The sequence below is a fragment of the Dipodomys merriami genome, unplaced genomic scaffold (genome assembly GCF_024711535.1).
Source record: "Dipodomys merriami isolate MVZ:Mamm:240054 unplaced genomic scaffold, mDipMer1.0.p SCAF_49, whole genome shotgun sequence".
In the NCBI taxonomy this organism is placed as follows: domain Eukaryota; kingdom Metazoa; phylum Chordata; class Mammalia; order Rodentia; family Heteromyidae; genus Dipodomys; species Dipodomys merriami.
The window spans coordinates 1,424,746-1,443,414 of NW_027206057.1; the positions used below are offsets into that span (position 1 = coordinate 1,424,746).

General features: G+C 37.6%; 1 protein-coding gene across 1 annotated transcript in view; it reads right to left on the minus strand.

Moving 5' to 3' along the window:
* The window catches only part of Hibch (3-hydroxyisobutyryl-CoA hydrolase), a 46,134-nt gene that overhangs the window by 7,723 nt on the left and 19,742 nt on the right, over positions 1-18,669 (minus strand). The window contains exons 7-12 of the mRNA XM_069995653.1: positions 15,660-15,738; positions 12,112-12,257; positions 9,264-9,350; positions 7,392-7,450; positions 6,264-6,345; positions 327-446 (exon numbers count right to left, since the gene is read on the minus strand). Of these exons, the coding sequence (XP_069851754.1) occupies positions 327-446; positions 6,264-6,345; positions 7,392-7,450; positions 9,264-9,350; positions 12,112-12,257; positions 15,660-15,738 (573 nt within the window). The remainder of the gene's footprint in view (positions 1-326; positions 447-6,263; positions 6,346-7,391; positions 7,451-9,263; positions 9,351-12,111; positions 12,258-15,659; positions 15,739-18,669) is intronic.

Here is an 18,669-nt window from a genome sequence, read left to right on the forward strand (position 1 = left end):
GTGCTCTACCACTGAGCCAACTTCCCAGCCCTCCTTTGCCTATATTTGAAAAAATTATTTCTATTCTGAAATCTACATAAAGGCAGAGGTCTTACACTTACACACAAATATAACTGGTATTTCATAAAGGCTTACAAATAATCTAGAAGGCAATATTTTCACATACTTAACACTACCCGGCTACCCGGCCTATTTTCTTTTCACAAAAGAGATTTATAGGTAACTCATTTTCTTGTTTATACTTTTTTTTTTTGTTATACTTCCTACAAGGAGCATATATTACTATCCTAACTAGAAAGCCATAATTAATTAAAAAAAAAACTTACCATGCATGCTTGACTGAGCCGATATTCCATTGTTAGTACTTCCTGCAAGGTCTTTGAAGACCCCTCTATGAGTTGCCTTAGTGTGATCTTTAAGGACATTGGAGACATTTTACTAATGACCTTTTGGAGGAAAAATAGTAGTTGAAGACCAACAGTTCCTTTATTAACTATAATAAACTAGCTGACTTTCTATGTATGTTACATTAAAATATGCCCTTTAATGTTATTTTTTGTGCCAGGTCTCATAAAAGTTATATCTTAGCATGATCCTGCCAAAGCACCAAACACATTTTCTAAACTGATACAGAAAAGGAAACAGATCATTTGGCAAGTGAAAGGAATTCTTTACCCATTTTTTAAAATTATGATCTCAAGTAGATAAGCAAACATCAAAAATTAATAGACATGTTACAAATCAGTAATACATACAGAGGACTCTGCTTTATATGTAGACAAAGGGTAGGGTTGGGAGAGATGGGGAGAATGATGGAAGGGATGACATTAAGATACATGCGCTCAAAAACAGACAGGTAGAATTGAAATCCCTTTACAACTTCTGAAAAATAATAAATTAATAATAATAATAAAGGGAAGGGAGGAGAGGGGACAGGGGAAAGTAAAGTGAGGAAGGGGAAGGGGGAGGGGAAAGGGAAGAGAAAGGAAGGGGAAGGAGAAGTGGAAGGAGAAGGAGAAGGGGAAGGAGAAGGACAAGGGGAAGGAACTATTCTCCTCTCACTTTGTGACTCTGGAAAAGTACCTAAACTCAACTGGCTCAGCTAGAGTTAAGTCTACTTACCTTGGAGATATAAAAACAATTCATGTTACTACGAGGCACTGTTCTTCAGTTTAAATATTAAATAGGAATTTTATACATAGCTCCAATGCTGTGCCATTTGTTTTCAGCTTAAGATTCTACTACCTGAGTTGCAAAACATGTGTATGATTGTGACTACTTTGCTGGTACTAGAGATGTATACATCAATGCTTGCACTTTCATCAACAGATAGTCTTTTAGGCTATCTGAATAAATGTCTCAAACTTAAATTTTATTTTATGAGCTCAAAGAATTGAGAAAACTAGGCTATTAGTTTTCTAGTAATTATAAATTTCCTTTAAATGGAAAAAACATCAAATAGAATTGAGAAAGGGTCTCCCCTCCCCTTCCCCCTCCCTTCCTCCCTGCAAGCCAGCCTGGACTGTGATCCTCCTACTCACACTTCCCAGACCACAATTCTCCTATTTACACTTCTGCCATGGCTGGAATTAAAGGAGATAGGATTGCAACTTTTTGCCCAGGCTGCTGACCTACTACCCACAATGAATGTCAGCTTCCTTTTATTTACTTATTTTTGTCAGTTGTGGGGCTTGAACTTAGGTCCTGGGCTCTGTCTCTGAGCTTTTCACTCTACTACTTTGAGCCACAGCACCACTTCTGGTTTTCTGATGGTTAACCAGAGATAAGAGTCTCACACACTTTCCTGCCTGGGCTGGCTTTGAGTTATGATCTTCAGATCTCAGTCTCCTGATTAGGTAGGGTTACTGGTGTGAGCCACCAGCACCCAGCAATCTCAGCTTCCTGAGTAGCTAGGATACCATGTCTGACTGGCCTTTACTTTTTAAAATGAACAAAAAGATAGTGCTGATACTGACTTCTAAATAGAGACAATGAACAGGAAATGAGAGGTTCAGATACTAATTAAAGGAAACAAATTGATTTGTTCCCTACATAAATCAAAGGAACACATGAAGGTGTAGGATAATTATAATTTACATGTGTATAATATTGTTCTTCTCTGAAGAAAGCTATGATATATTTCAAATCTATTAACCTTCTATGAAATAGAACTTTCTAATCCCTCCAGTAAGAAATAAAATTCATGATTTCTAAAAACTTACTTCATACTAATAAAAATACTTTCAAGGGAAGAGTATAAGCTATAGACAGTAGCAATTTAAGCATTCAGTGTAGTGCTCACATTATTCAGGTCAGAGGAAAAGATTCCCTGCACTATTTTCTTTTTTTGTTTGTTTGGTTTTTTTTTGTTTTTGTTTTTTTTGGGTCCAGTCGTGGGGCCTGAACTCTGGGCCTGGGCGCTGTCCCTCAGCTCTTCAGCTCAAGGCTAGCTCTCTACCACTTGAGCCACAGCGCCATTTCTGGCCTTTTTTTTTCTTTTTGCTTATGTGGTGCTGGGGAATCGAACCCAGGGCCTCATGCATGAAAGGCAAGCGCTCTACCACTGAGCCACCTTCCCAGCCCCTCCCTGCACTATTTTCTGGACTCTGTAGTAAGTCATATAAATCTTACTCAACATATTAAGTTACAATTGTTTATGTGATTACTCTCTTTGACTTAGTTCTCCCAGGATTGGATTGCTTCTGTACTTCAAGTGGCCCAAACAGTATTTTGTCTACTCCCTCATCACACCTGTCACCTGACATTCTCTGTGATAAGATGCTAAAATACATAGTTAAGCAAACTCTGAGAACTTATAGTCTGACAGACAGAATAGTAGGGGAGGAAAAACCAACAGGATCAAGACAAGCACATAGAGGAACACAGGCCTAATAAAATAACACTGCTATTGTATGATGGTTTACAACATCACCACCAACACATTGAAAGCTGTGTCTGTCAGTTTTTGGGTCCAGTAGTGGGCCTGAACTCTGGGCCTGGGCGCTGTCCCTCAGCTCTTCAGCTCAAGGCTAGTACTCTACCACTTGAGCCACAGTGCCACTTCCAGCTTTTTTTTTTTCTGCTTATGTGGTGTTGAGGAAACGAACCCAGGGCCTCATGCATTCAGGGAAGCGCTCTACCACTGAGCCACCTTCCCAGGCCGTCTGTCAGTTTTTGTAAGGTTTAGTTGGCAAACAGCTCTTAGCTTTTGTCTTCAGGTTAGTGGAATTAAGTCAAAGAGAATCTTAAACCATATGTAATAAATCACATTAATTGTCATTTTAAAACCAAATAGTGAAAAAAGGGCTTTTATATTCTGGTCTGGTAAACTGATCTTTGATATTGAAAAGTTTAAGTGAACCATAGCTAAGTATTATGTTTTGTTATGAGATGTGAATTTATTTCTAAATCATATATCTGCAATATACTTATATCTGCAAATCTTCACCAGTACAACTCAATACAAACTCAAAACTACTTAAACTACAACAAACCAGACTTTCTGCTCACTGTATAGTGCAATTCCACAGAAACATTTAATTATCTGTTCCCTTGTTCAATTTGAGACAGTCTCACAATGCAGCCCTGGCTGGATCCTCAGAGTGCTGAGATTACAGGTTTAAGTCACCACTCCAAGCTCAACATTTAAATTTAATATATTTGTACCACTTTAAAATGTATGCAAAGTTCAAACAGCCCTCTACTTAAAGCACTACTTTTTTTTAGATATAATGTGGGGGGAAAAAAGGTATTGAGCCAGTATATTTTTAAAAATGCTTTCTGCAACCTTATTTCGAACTTCCCCAGTAACTTCTTAAATACAGGAATGGTTTAAATAACATTTGGCAAAGATGCCAAATACTTCTATTTCACAATATCCTAAAATGTTCATGATGGTGTTGAAGATATTAAGTGACTAAGTTCTACCAGCACACTGGAAAACGGTTTTCTCTTGTCTATATAAGTCCTTTTCCCCCTAAGGTTCACTCATTTTCTTGACAGTGTCTTTCAAAGAGAAAAACTATTTAATTAAAAATCAACTAACTGGTGGTTTTCCTTTTGTTGTTCATACTTTTGCATTAAAAAAACTGACAATAGAATTCATTTCAGCTGTGATCTTACATCTATGTCTATAAACTAATTTGAATTTTTGCATAGGGTGCAAGCTATATATTTTTACATATTTTTCCCCTTTACACAGGGATATCCAACTGTTCCAAAACCCTTTTGTGAAAAGACTACTTTACCCCCAGTAAAGTATTTTAGGCGTCCAGAGCAGCCTTTTCTGTAGTCTGAAAGAAGGTGTGAACCCCTGGCTGATAGGAAGTGCACTCACCCCAGCCAAGCCTTAATGAGCTGTGTTACTTTCTCAGCACATTGCCTTCCTGTACGTCTTCCTATGGTCTTGTGGAGTTCTGTCTGAGACATGTACAGATCAATATTCTGGAAATTCTTTGAGGAGGAAAGCTGACACAATCCCTATTACTCTTCTCTCAGGGATACAGGCAATTGCTTCACCTCTTTTCTTCACTTTTCCAGGTCTTTCCACAGCAGGAGAAGGATTCCTACTACAGTTAATTCTTCATGAAGGACAGCTGCTGATCTACTTTGAACTAGTATACTCGTGAATAGCTCTCAAAGCTTACAGAAGGATTAGTAACCTTTTAAGGTTTAATTTCTTTTTTTAGTATTTTGCTATTTCTTAAAAAAAAAAAATCCATGACCTGGCTATCATTCTTAGAGTCCTTATTTTTCCTCTTTTTTTTTTTTTACATAAATCTTGCAAAGAATTTTTGTCCTGTTTTTGTATGTTAACATCTTCAAGTATAAAACAGTTCCATTGACTCTTCCACAAAATAGGTACTTTAGGGGCTGGGAAGGTGGCTCAGTGTTAGAGCACTTGCCTTGCATGCATGAGGCCCTGGGTCCAATTCCTCTTCACCACATAAGCAAAAAGCAAAAACCCAGAAGTGGCACTGTGGCTCAAGTGGTAGGGTGCTAGCCTTGAGCTGAAGAGCTGAGGGACAGCACCCAGGCAGAGTTCAGGTCCCACGACCAGACCCCCTCCCCCCCAAAAAATAGGTACTTTAAAATTAAACATAAATCTAACCGTTGTAACTGGAAAGAAGACAAAAATGTGAGATTTCTGGTGCTGAAAAAGGAATTTACATGCCCTCCCTTTAAGCCCTTCATCCAGAATGCAACAAGGGGCACACCTAAAAGACTGTAGGTAATGCTGGCTTCCTTGGCATGGGTCCAAGGCATGATCCTGCAATGCTAGCTACTTGGAAGGCTGAGACTGGAAGGATCATGGTGTGAGACTAGCAGGAGCATAAAGGTTCACAGGACTCCTTCTTACTCCTTCTTGACCAATAGTGAACATGGTGTCACACACACCTACCATCCCAGTGTGTGAGGAAGCATAAATAGGAGATCACAGTCTAAGCATGTACTCAGGCAGAGAGCACCTATCTCAAAAAGAACCACTGCAAAAAAAACCCAAAACCTGGAGGCATGACTCATCTATAGAGTGTCCACTAAGCAGGCACATAAGACTATTAAATTTTTGTCAGTAAATTTCCTGAGAGCTGAAATGCTGTAGCTATATCTATAAACAGAATATCAGCAGATGAAGACAACCTAACTTCCTTTAAGAAAACAGTAATACCTCAAGTTTCATAATCTTATGATAAATGAAGGTCGTAAATAGTAAATAGTAAGGGTGTACACATTTATATTAAAACAGCTTTTCCCTTGTTCTTACCAACTGAGTTACATTACTATTTAAAAGATGATTAAAAAGTCCCTAACTCTGAGAAATACTACTTAAGGCTCAGCTTTGGCTGTAGGTGGGTCTCTTTCTATTTCAAATAGGATCACTTTTTCATGAACTCTCTTGCTTACAAACACCATATTCCATATTAAGCACAATTTATAGATTGATGTAATTGCAACATATCATTATGTGGCTATCCTTCAGCTTCTCAACTTTTCTAATAAATATGGAACTAAAGCTACTTCCAGAGAACAAGAAGAACTATTCAGAAATGAAACAGAGTTACTAAAGTCCTTCTCTGTTACATACACAGGACATACAATCGGCTCTCATTTGCCCTCAGCAGCTGGTCAGCAGGCATGGCAGTTGGGTTTGGACATGGTTTGATGCCACTGCTGTCAGAGACTTCCTGTGTCATTACACCCAGCAATGGCTTCTCTGTCTGAAGAATACACCATACTTGGGGAAGGAAGGGTCAGTTGATTACCTTCAACTGTTCTAGAGCAAAAGGTGAACCATCTTGCTGTAAATTTTCAATAATCTGCTCCACAGTATTGGCTGAAAAACAACTATTAAGAAAAAAGTGTGATTTTACCAAAGTGCAAGTGAATTCCTATCTCTAGGATAACAATAGATCTGACTGAACGCTTCTCCCTAACCTGGTACCAATAATGAAGAATTATTTAGCCTGTTTTATAGGATAAGGAAATAGAAAGCTCTTTCCTTGTGAAGGGTGTTGACAGCCTACCATCATTAGTTCAAAACAAAACTTAAATCTCTTTTCTTTTGTTTTTATTACATTGATGGACCTATGTGTGAATAAATATCTCACTGTGAAAAACTGATGCTTTTAAAATGAAGAGGTGGAAAAATTATCTTCCAACAGTGTTTTTTCTTCCTTCCTTAGACAGTGTGCAATTTCTTACATCACTGCACACTTTTCCTGGCTGACTTAATAAGCTCTTCAGAGAAAATGACTTTACAAAGATAAAAACTGATTCAATTTTTATTTTGTAGCCTCTTTCTCCATTTTTTAAGAAGTTATTTTGTGTTGGGTGCTGGTGGCTCATGCCTGTAATCCTAGCTATTCAGGGGGCTGAGATCTGAGGAATGCAGTTCAAAGCCATCCTGGGCAGGAAAGTCCATCAAACTCTTATCTCCAATTAGCCACCAAAAAACTAGAAGTAGAGGTATGGCTCAAAGGGTTGATTCCTAGCCTTGATCAAAAACTATCAGGGACAGTATTCAGGCCCTGAGTTTAAGCCCCAGGACTGACACACAGAAAAAAACAAAGTTGTTTTGCATTTAAATGGATTAGTATAGAAGAATATTTAACTAGATAGTGATTACTTATTTCCCTTTCAGGAGGAGGCTGCAATGCTTGGTAAGAAATGTATGCATTATCCTGCCCATGTAATTGTAGCCCCTCTGTACAGTATGTTCCCAAATAAAATAAAATACAATTTAAAAAAAAATAAATAAAAAAAAATAAAAGCACTATGCTATCTGAACTCAGAATTTGCTACATAAACACAATATAATAAAAATGTTCACAAATTCAATTGAACAGACTCTTTCCAAAGGAATATAGTAGATATAACTGAGTTAAAAGTACCTGTTTATTCTGTCCGTATGTTCCTCAAGTATAAAAGACTTGTCTTGATCAGTCTTGCACTGTTTAAAAATAATTTGAAGAAATTAAAAATGCTTTAAATGCTCCAAAATTTCCTACTTAATTATACACTTTGTAACAGATTATCACTTTCAGTAAAATTACATCTAACACTCTCATAAATAACTACCACCATATGCTCAAAATTCAGACAGTATGTATACAGTATTCTAGACTGGTTCTTGTATCTTTATTTAAATATTAAAATTGATAAACTATTGTATAAATCCAAGAACTTAAGAGATCTGAGAGGTCACCCTGACACATCTATTTAATCTACCATTCCCGGTGTCCCTGCAGCTCTGACCTCCAGGGATAGACAACAGCACCCCAGGAAGGTGCTCCCAAGTACTTGGCAATACAGTAACTAGGCCTCTGTTGTTTTAATCCTGGGCCAAAAGTCTGTCTTCTAGACTTTCTACTTTGATTTAATCCCTTGATTACTAAAATTGTTTCTCATATAACACAGCTGTGTGTATCTTCACAATCCAAGTCTTCTTCATGAACATGTTTCAGTTTACCAAGGTCATTCTTCACTGCAGGTGATGCAGAATCATAACACAGTACAATACTGGATACAAGACTTTCACTAAGACAACTGGCTCTGGGTTTGGGGAAGGCCTATTGTAGAACTTATTTGCACGGACCTCCAATTAATTAAAATTATTTAGGAAAAAAAATCAGTGTGTGGTAGAGCTCACTCATCCTGTACTCATGAGTATAGTACTTTGGATGGGTCTCTCTTATAATTTTATATGTAATGCCAACCACAGTTATCAGTTGTACATTGCATTATACAATCTGATAAGTACCTGGATGCATCATTAAGGGGTCCATGCATATCAAGGGTATACAGTATTTCTTTTCCTCCCAATGTATTACTTGGGAGTGGGATGATATGCATTTGGTTCTTCAGGCCAGGTAGTCGAGGGAGGTACAGGTCTTCTTGATATACACGCTCCAATTCTTCTCAGTAGAGCACCACTACTCCTGTTCTTGGCTAGATCTGCTGGACTTTTGGAGTTCTAACTGCTGATTTTTTTTTTTTAATTAAACACAATCTTCTTATCATCCTCCCTCTCCTTTTCCTTTTAGTAGATCTGGAGACAGAACCTAGGACCTTGCACAGGCTAAGTAAACACTCCACAATTGACTACAATTTAGCTTTAGCCCAACACCTGCACACATCTTCAGAGATTCCTGGCTCTTCAGAAGGGCTGAGAGCAGGAATCAGGTTACTTCTTCCTGGCGTCAGCACTGAAGGATGATCATAGCGTTTGCAGGTCTAAGTTAACTAGCGAAAGCCTTCTCCTTGCAAGCTTTCATTATAGACATCTCATTTCTGTTGTCATCTCATTTTCCCCTTTCACTGCTCTATTATAATTTTAGTTCAGTTTCAGGGGAATAAAGCAGATAGTTAGAAACTACAGGTTTTTATAGATACTTGGCTTTTATATAAAGGAACTCAAGTTAGGTAACATAAGGAATTAAATCCTGTAATACATTATTAAAGATTTAAAAGTTTTATTTTAGTAATCGCAAAAATAATGTGAACACTGGGCCTCCAGTACAAAAATGCAGTGTGTTGTAAAAATCTCTTCCAAGGCTAATCACAAGGCAAGTTGTGTAGCTGCACACTAAAATGTCATCTTTTCAGACAGCAATCCTAAGGAGTGTGGAGGGCTGAACTTCCCTCCATGCTTTAAAGTAAAAAAATCCCCAGTACATGTATAATGTTTCTCAACTATTAATTTTTTAATCACTTTTCTTTCCCCATAAATGAAAACCTTCAGGTTAGAATACTGACAAGATTACCTCTGCATGGTAGGTTGCTAAGACATTTGCAACATTTTTTGCTGAAGGAGATTTCAAGGCTACCAAATCTTGCTCTAACATGGACATCTAAAGGGGAGAAAAGGAAAACAGATTTGAAACACCATAAAAACACAGAAAGCTTTTCTTCTCCTAATTTTATTTTATGATTTTTATTTTTGGTGGTACTGGGGTTTGAACTCAAAGCTTCCTACTTGTTAGGCTGAGAGATATCTGAGCCCTGGCACCAATCCTGTCTTGTAGACAGGGTCTTGCATTTTCTCTCAGGCCATCCTTGGACCTTGATACCCCTCCCTGCACCTCCTGAGTAGCTGGGACATCAGGCATGAACCATCACACCTAGCTTGTTTGGTTTTGCTTTTGTTCCTTTTGAGGGGATAGAGTCTTGCTAACTTTTTTCCTGGGCTGGCCATATACCTGAATCCTCCAGATCATTGTCTCCTGAGTGGCTGGATTACAGGCATCAGCCACCACACTGGCTAAAAGCTTTTTGATAGAATTCTTGTCTAAAATTATGCTACTCTCTCTTCAGCTGGGTCATTGAAATAAACTGGATTGAAGGCAGCAAATGCTGCCTTGGAAGGAGTGAACCAAGATGGCACTTAAAATGTAGTATCTACAGTCTGAAATCCAAAACACTTCTGGTCCCAAGCATTTCAGATAAAAGATATCCAAAGTATATTGCAACCAAAGGTCTGACTTATAAAATTCACCACATGACTAGTGGCTACTCTGCTCCCTGCCTAACACCATATACAATCCACTTACCTTTCTATTTTCTTATATACCTAACTTACAACTAAATGGGACCATTCACTATTTTCAAAATAGCTGAGGTTTTCCTGTCCTTGTTTTTTTTATTCTATGTGGAATGCTTTTTCCTGACAATACACACCCTAACGCAACCTGTATGAAACAATTCTGGTATTTTCTTACAGGAAAGCTCTTCTTTTTTTCATACACTATCCTTAATGTGTACCACTCTCTTTTTTTTTTATTTATTATAGGCCCCCAAATGGGCCATTTACCTGCTACAGACACTCTCATTGGACAAGCTGAAGAAAAGTGAGAACTATGCATCAGCTCTCTCTCTTATGCTAACTAACTAAATCCACCATACTAAGGGTGTCCCCAGAGTGGACAGTGGAGGGCCCACATTTGCTAAGGGTAAGGATCAGAGAGTTGCTTACTCAGTGTAGCTAAGGATAGGCAAAACATGGAGAGAGATCTGAAATTTCAGCCAATTAGAGGGGCCTTGTAACAAATGTGCACTTTGCACATTTTACAGGATCTATAATAATGTGAGAAAAATCTAAGGCTCATTAAAATAAAAAATGTTCACTGCCAATTTATAAATTTCATGAAGAGAATTCTATTAGCGTCCAAACAATGCATTTTATACTATCTAAATGTTTTAACTTCAATGGTAGGCCAGAGGGGATACATGAGAGTAAAGAACTTTATAATTTGTTAGTAGCCTTTAGAGATTCATACAATAGTCCAAAAGTCAGAGTAATCTCTAGTATCAAAATAATTAAAATTTGAATTCTTTCTTTTTTGTTGTTGTTGTTGGCCAAGGGGCTTGAACGTAGAGAGTGGGTGCTGTCCAGGAGGCTAGCACTCCACATTTTGGGCCACAGTGCCACTTCTGGTTTTCTTGTGGTTAATTGGAGAGAAGAGTCTCAAGGACTTTCCTGCCCAGGCTTGGCTTTGAACCTTGATATTCCGATCTCAGCCTCCTGAGTAGCTAGGATTACAGGAGTGAGCCACCAGTGCCCAGCTGAATTCTTAATCTATGCCAGTTATTGCACTACGCATGTAACATAAATTTTCTAATTCAACTTTTATAATAGTCCTTCCACTATTCTAAATACCATGTCCTCAAGATCAGATATTCATGTGAAGACTATGTACTTCCTGGGAAGTAGATTTCACCCCATAGCTCCACAGATAGAGACCATTACACAGGACAGGCCCGCCAGCTGGTGCATACACTTATGTGGTTCAGAGGTGAGATAAGCCAGTTCATCAAGAAAAAACCTAAGTCAGAGGAAGTAGAAGAAATCACAGATCTTTGTCTGAGACTCTGGGATAAAATCACCTCACATTATTTAGCGCTTCATGATATTACAGATAATATAAGAAGCTTGAACTATGATGATAACACTAATACCTCATTTTGGAAGCCAAAGTTAAATTCAAGAAAGGACTAAAATTAAGGCCTATCTATCGGCATACACTTCATCACTATCCAGTGCTAAGAACATTGGCCATCTAGTTAGAAAAAGAAAATGATGAAACAAAACAGGCAGATAAATAACATGCAATCTTCTTGAAGCAAATATGCTTTAAAAAGTCACAAAAAACATACTTTGCAATGCAATTATATGAACTGCACTAAGGAAACTTAGAAACAGAAGAATTCTTCAAGAATATTCTTACAGGAAGTAGCCTGTTGGCTGAGGGACAGCGCCCAGGCCCAGAGTTCAAGCCCCACAACCAACAAAAAAAAAAAAAAAAAGAAGGAAGAAAAGAAAGGAAAGAAGGAAAGAAGGAAAGAAGGAAGGAAGGAAGGAAGGAAGGAAGGAAGGAAGGAAGGAAGGAAGGAAGGAAAGAAGAAAGAAAGAAAGAGAAAAGAAAGAAAGAGAGAAAGAGAAAGGAAGGAAGGATATTCTTACAAAATAAAAGGTTCCTTTCATTTTACATAGGGAAACTGAGAATCAAGATGCTTATACACTTTCTCTCAGAAGGTCAAGGATTCACACACACACATCTACCTTGGGGTCTCAACTACCCATAACATTTTCCTCATACAAAACAAACCAGTTACCTTTCCAGAATCTACAAAGTGTGTGGCAATTCCTGCTCTGTACACATCTCTTCCTTTTAGTCTGAATCCTGTTAATGCAAGAAAGTAGCCCAGTTTTCCTGGAAGTCTTGGCAAAAAATAACCTCCACCCACATCAGGGAATAGTCCTGTAATTAAATATAACAAAAAGTGATTAACGATGACTCAGATAAAGATGAACATACATTTTTTGTTTGCCTATTCATTTCTCTCTGGAGTTCTCATCAATATGGCAAAGAGTATTAAACTAGGTACTACACAGTACAACCAGTACAAAAAACTTGCTATAAATTGTGCTAAATTAGTATTAACATTTTTCAAAATCTGCTTATTTCATGTAGAAGTCAATAAATTGTCATATGGCACAATATTTTGCATAGTATAAGTAATCAATAATGCTACCTAAATTTTCTTATCACTAATTAATATAATTCATATAGTAAAACATTCAATCCAAGGACTATTATATTATATGCAAATTACCATTTAAATCACTATTAAGTTCATGATTAAGTTCTCTAAACTTAATTATGTAATATTGTAGATGAAGACTGATACAATAACCATTACTTCTATTGAATGAGCAAGTTCCTAAGTAATAAAATCTTTTGCACTTGTTCTTTTCCTAACTGGCAGCATAAATATGAGCATAAATCTTTAAATTCTTTCTGGTTCTAATTGCCAAGAAATTCCTAGAATTAAAGAGTAAATAGAATGCTACTGAAAGTGGAGATCTTAGTACATCAAACCAGAAGGTCTGAAGTTGAACCAACCTCTCCCTAACTTCTACCATTACTCACCTCCACAAAGAGAACAACCATCCAGCCTGACACCCATTATCCTCACCAGAACCTACAACATCCTACTGATTACCCTCCAGAGTGATCTTTTTCAAACACAAATCTTGATCAGATTCCTTGCATTCAACTCCTTAAAACCTTTCCATGGTTTCCCTTAAATTAAAACAATCACGCTTACCAATTCAAAATCTTCCAGGGCCTATTACATATCTAACTACTCAAGACACTCCAGTCACTCAGCTTTGTTTTTAATTTGTCCAATCTGTCTAGGGGTTCAGCTTGGCAGTGTACTGCCCAAGTGAAAACACCCTCTTATCCTGAAACATACTCTCTTCTAGGTCATTATATTCTCCCAATTACCCTTGCCTCCACTACCAGTGGCTGTTTTTTCTAGTTTCCCTGGCTGGCTCTTCCTCTTTTGACTGTCAAATGTTACAGAGTCCAAGTTTGATATTAGATGACTTCCTCTTCCCTGAGTTTACATTTTCCTTAGATCTTCTGGCTTTAAGTAACATCTACATGCTGAATAGTCTTGTTATAGACTGAACTGTGTCCCTCCAAAATTCATATATCCTTCCAATATTCATAACTACAATATGGTTATTCACAGACAGAGCCTTATTAAGTATGGCAGCCTAGCAAATTATTCACTGCTAAAACCAGTTACACTTTTCCCCTTGAATATCACACTCTTACATCTGCCTTGTAGGTAAAACTATAGCTAATAAGTATCTCCTAAACCACATGCTGACACTACAATGCACCTTCCTTGATCAGCCTTAACCATTGAGTAGCACAAATAAATACTTGGGAGTCATCTAGGATTCCATGTATGAGTGAGCTAGTTAACTCCCGTAATGTTTTCCAAGTCTATTCCTCCTATTCAATGCTATTCCTCCACACTATTTCAAACTGGAATTTCCTTTCTCTAGCTCTGTACTGTCCAGTACAATATGCTGCACTGATAAGAATATTCTGCTGTCCAGTGAGGTAGCCACCAGCCGTATGTGGCCATTAAACAGATGAAATATGGGTGATGCAACTGGAGAAGATTTTTACTTAAAAGTTTAAATTTGCAATGTGTAGCTAGTGGCTAAGTACCAGACACTGTAGTTCTAGCTTGGTGTAAGGACCTCCTAACCAATCTCACTGTTAATATTAGGGCACCTTTACAAGACATTATCTTCAAAGCACCAAATGGTGATCTAAAAGTAGACTGTGTCACTCCCTACTACACAAATGTCCCATGGTTTCTTACCAAACTCACTGCAGGAGGTGCCTGTGTCTCTTCAAGAGCACATTCCATCACTCTTTCCCTAGACTCAGACCCACTTGCATTCATTTGATTTGCTGAAAAGGTTCATTCTCACTTTTGGGTTTTTGAGCCAACTTTTCTCAATGCCACACATTCTATTCTCAGGCCCTACTTAAACTAGCTGCTTCATATCATTTCCTCAGCTTGTCTCCTTAACCACCCAACCTAACATGACCATCCAGAAAAATTACACCATGGGCAAAACAGTCTACCAAGGACCACGATTACATCCCTGCCTGAAACAACTACCAAAACAGACACATGGCAAGTATGGTAGCCCACACCTCTAATCCCAGCACTTGAGAAGCAGAGCAGAAGCATAAATGGCAAGGCCAGTTTGTACTACATAGTGAGATGCTGTATTAAAAACCCAAGGGTGCCATGAGCCTGTAGCTCACACCTATAATCCTAGCTACTCAGGAGGCTGAGATTTGAGGATCGTGGTTCAAAAGCAGACTGGACAGGAAAGTCTGTGAGACTTATCTCCAATTAATCACAGAAAAAGCCAGAAGTGGTGCTGTGGCTCAAAGTGGCAGAATGTAAGACTTGAACAAAAGGAGCCCAGGGACAATACCCAGGCCCAGAGTTTTGCCCCAGGACTGGCAAAAATAAATAAATAAATAAATAAATAAATAAATAAATAAATAAATAAATAAATAAATAAAACAAAACAAACAACAGAAAAAAACCAAGGGTTAGAAATACAGCTAAGGAGTAGAGTGCTTGCCTAGAATCTGCAAGACCTTTGCTCTGATCCCTAGAACCACAAAAATATATAAACCAATGTGCACACTGCACATCAGACAATACAGGAAAATAATCTCTAAGTATCAGAAGACAAGCAAGGTACAATAGCTCCAGTTTAATGCCTTGGGAGTTTCCAGGCCTGGCATAATCCTTCATTTGATAAATGAAGTTAAGAATCCAGAGAGACACGGGCATCTAGAATTACCAGAAAAGTGTATTAAGGAGGAGATAGCAAGCGAGAGTGCAGCAGAGAGAGGGGAGAGAGAAACAGAAAGACAGGAGGAGAGAGGGAAGAGAGAAGAGAGAAAAGAGAAGAGAAGAGAGACAGAGAGAGAATATGAACTCTGAGTATCTGAGAAATGGGCAATACATGTGTGTGAGGCAACTTCATGAGACTAGGAAAAGTTTAGAAGAAACTGAACTGGGAATCCACAAGAAGGCTGAGACAATGCGTTTCCCCACTAGTCAGACTAGCAAAAGTAATCATTCATAGGCACTGGAAAGATGATGATGCCTGGGGGGAGGGAGGATGAGGAGGGTAATAATTAATTAGCATTCACATTAGCATTGCTCCAATTTTTCAAACAATAACAACAATAAACAAATCCAAAGTAGATGAAAGGAACAAACTGCTTGTAAGTAATTATGAAAACTTTCTGGTATTTTACCTAGTCCTGTTTCTGGCATTGCAAAAACAGACCGTTCAGTAGCCACTCGGAATTGTCCATGAACTGAGAGACCAACTCCCTACGGAAATAAGAAAAAAGATTTTGGCTTAACAGTATTGCAGAAATTAAAAGCATAAACCCACACATATCATAAAGCAAATAAAATATATTTATTTCCCACCAGAATGTGTTACAAAGGATAGGTTGGAGGAAAGCTCTAAGCCACAAAATTTCAAATGAACTCTCTGAATGAAAAACATAAGGAATCCTTGATATTTGAAATTGATTTGTTATAACCATATACTCTTTGTCTCTTCCCTAACTCTGTCACTTCAAAATAGATGCAGTTTAAGACATGGTAATGGGGCAAAGTGAGTGTTATCAGAGTATATTATATTCACAAGAAAGTGTGGTGATGAAATTCATTAACACATACCAAAAACACTGACTCTGCCCGGAACAACTTAGTGTTGTTTATTGGCAGCATAAATAATAACCATCACAAGCTAGTCCAATAAAGATATATTGAACCTATCTTATTTACTTACATATTTTATCACTTTTCTCATAACACTTCATGAGGCCTTAAAATCAGTTACTAAAAGATTTGACTGAGAATCTACTTCAAACTTACATGTTATTTTAAAAGGTATGTATTATTATCGTCTTATGAGGAGTCCATGAAGACAAAGTTCATAAGCTTGAGCTTGCGCTTATCCCTGTAATTGCCTGCATTATTATGCTCTTTCTCCTCACTCAGAACTTCTTATTCTTGTAGTTCTTCTCATTCTTACTTCTTTTGAACCACTACTCTATCACTGACATCACAGAGTAAAGTAAGTTAAAATGTGTATTTGCTCTCAACAGGAGTTTGGTAAGCGTTAGCTAAATATAAAGGGTTTCAGTTCTATTTGAGTCTTCTAGTTTTTCATTAAAACCGCCTCAATTCAAATGCTTTCATACTCAGTTTAGTCACTTGCAAATTGTTAAAACTACCAAGCCTTTTTTTTGGGGTCGGTCGTGGGGCCTGAACTCTGGGACTGAGTGCTATCCCTTGGCTCTTCAGCTCAAGGCTAGTGCTCTACCACTTGAGCCACAGTGCCACTTCCAAATTTTTTCTTTTTGCTTATGTGGTGCTGAGGAATCAAACCCAGGGCCTCATGCATGCAAGGCAAGCGCTCTACCACTGAGCCACCTTCCCAGCCCTACCAAGCCTTTCTTTAAGAAAATACTTAGACATATACATAATTTTGCATAAACTTTTTGTGCTATACTACTTAAAATGTAATAGATCATGTTCATAAACATGGAAATGAATAAAATTCTTTGGTCACTACATCTTTTATGGCCACCACTTATCAGTTATATCTATCATATTATAGATAGTAGAATTACGTTTTAGGTACTATGTTAGGACATAGTCAACTGAAAATATTAACCCCAATGAGACTGTACATACTTTATAATGAAATCTCACAATTCTTATAAAAATAAAACACTAGTTACTCTGATAATTTCCTGATTTTTGGGAGGAAGGGTGGCACTGGGTTTTGAACTTAGGGACACTTGCCAGGCAAATTCTCAATTGGTTGAGTCATGCTCAGTTTATTTCTCAATTAGGGTCTTGCACATTGCCCAGTGCTTACCTCTATTGCACACCTTCTCCACATCATGTGTCCTCAGATTACAGGCATACACCACCATTCTCAACTTTTTTTATGATACAGGGTCTCCATAACTCCCTTTCACCCCTAGGCTGGTCTCAAACTACAATACTCCTTTTTGTACCTCCCATCTAGATAGATGTGTTTACATGTCTATACCGTAACACTTAGTTCATCTATATTATTTTAAGAGCCCTTGCCTTGCATTTTATTCTCGACTTTTCAGAAATGTATTGCTAAGAATTTATAAGAAAATGTTGAGCTAAATCAGCAGTTTTTCAGCTGTGTTCTATGGATCCCAGGATTCAGAAGAATTGTCTCACAGTTAGATCTCCAGGTCTTAACAATCAATAGTGCCTCTGCTCTAATCCTTCTCCTTACCTCTCCCTACTCTTTTTTTAAAATGTATTTTATTGTAAAGATGCTGTACAGAGGGGTTACAGTTACATGATTAAGGTAATGACTACATTTCTTGATGAACATTGTTGCCCCCCCCCCCGCGCTTTGTTTTTCTCCTACTATCCCTTCCCTTCCTCCCCCACTCCTCCTTCCCAACCCAAGTTGTAAAGTTCATTCCCAACATAGTGTCTCATGAGTATCATTGTTGCACTGTGTCCTTGTTTCAGTATTTTGTTATTCCCCTTCCCCTCCCCAAATTTAATTAGCTATGAATTCCACAAACAGTACATGATTTTCTTATATTTGGAGAAAGTACAACACTGGATAAAAACAAATGAAAAGGAAGTATGTGGCCTATACGCTTAGAAATTCCTTTTATATTTCCTCTCACAGCTTCTGCTAGGTTACTAATATCTCAGCTAATGCATTTTTTTCATTTCTTAAAAGAATTTTAAAGTGATTTTTTTTTAAAGATTTAAAAGATGTGGGATTGGAGTGGGAAGAAGTTCAAAAGTTTCCCTAAAAATCTTAACTGAGTTCATAAAATTATTTCATCCCTTCTTTCAGGTTTCATTAAGCCCTAGATTCTATTAAATGCTTTTAAGAAAAACCTAATACTTCATGACAATATAAAGAAAGCTTTCTTATTTTCAATTGTCATTAGCAGTAGCAAAGTCACTTCAAACCAAAGAGTACCAATTCTAACAAACCTTTGCAATACATTAACATATTTTTATCATAGAGGATTGTTCATTCTTTTCATAAAAAAGGACATGTCTCAAGTAACACTCATCAGTAGCTAAATATAATCTGATTGAAAAGCTCCCATTTAATGGCTCACGTTCCATGTGGTTGGTCTATGTCCTGTAAAACCATTTGGGAACCATACAGGCTCACTGTTTCTATTCCCACTACCATTTCCCAATCAATCACAATATACAGAAAGA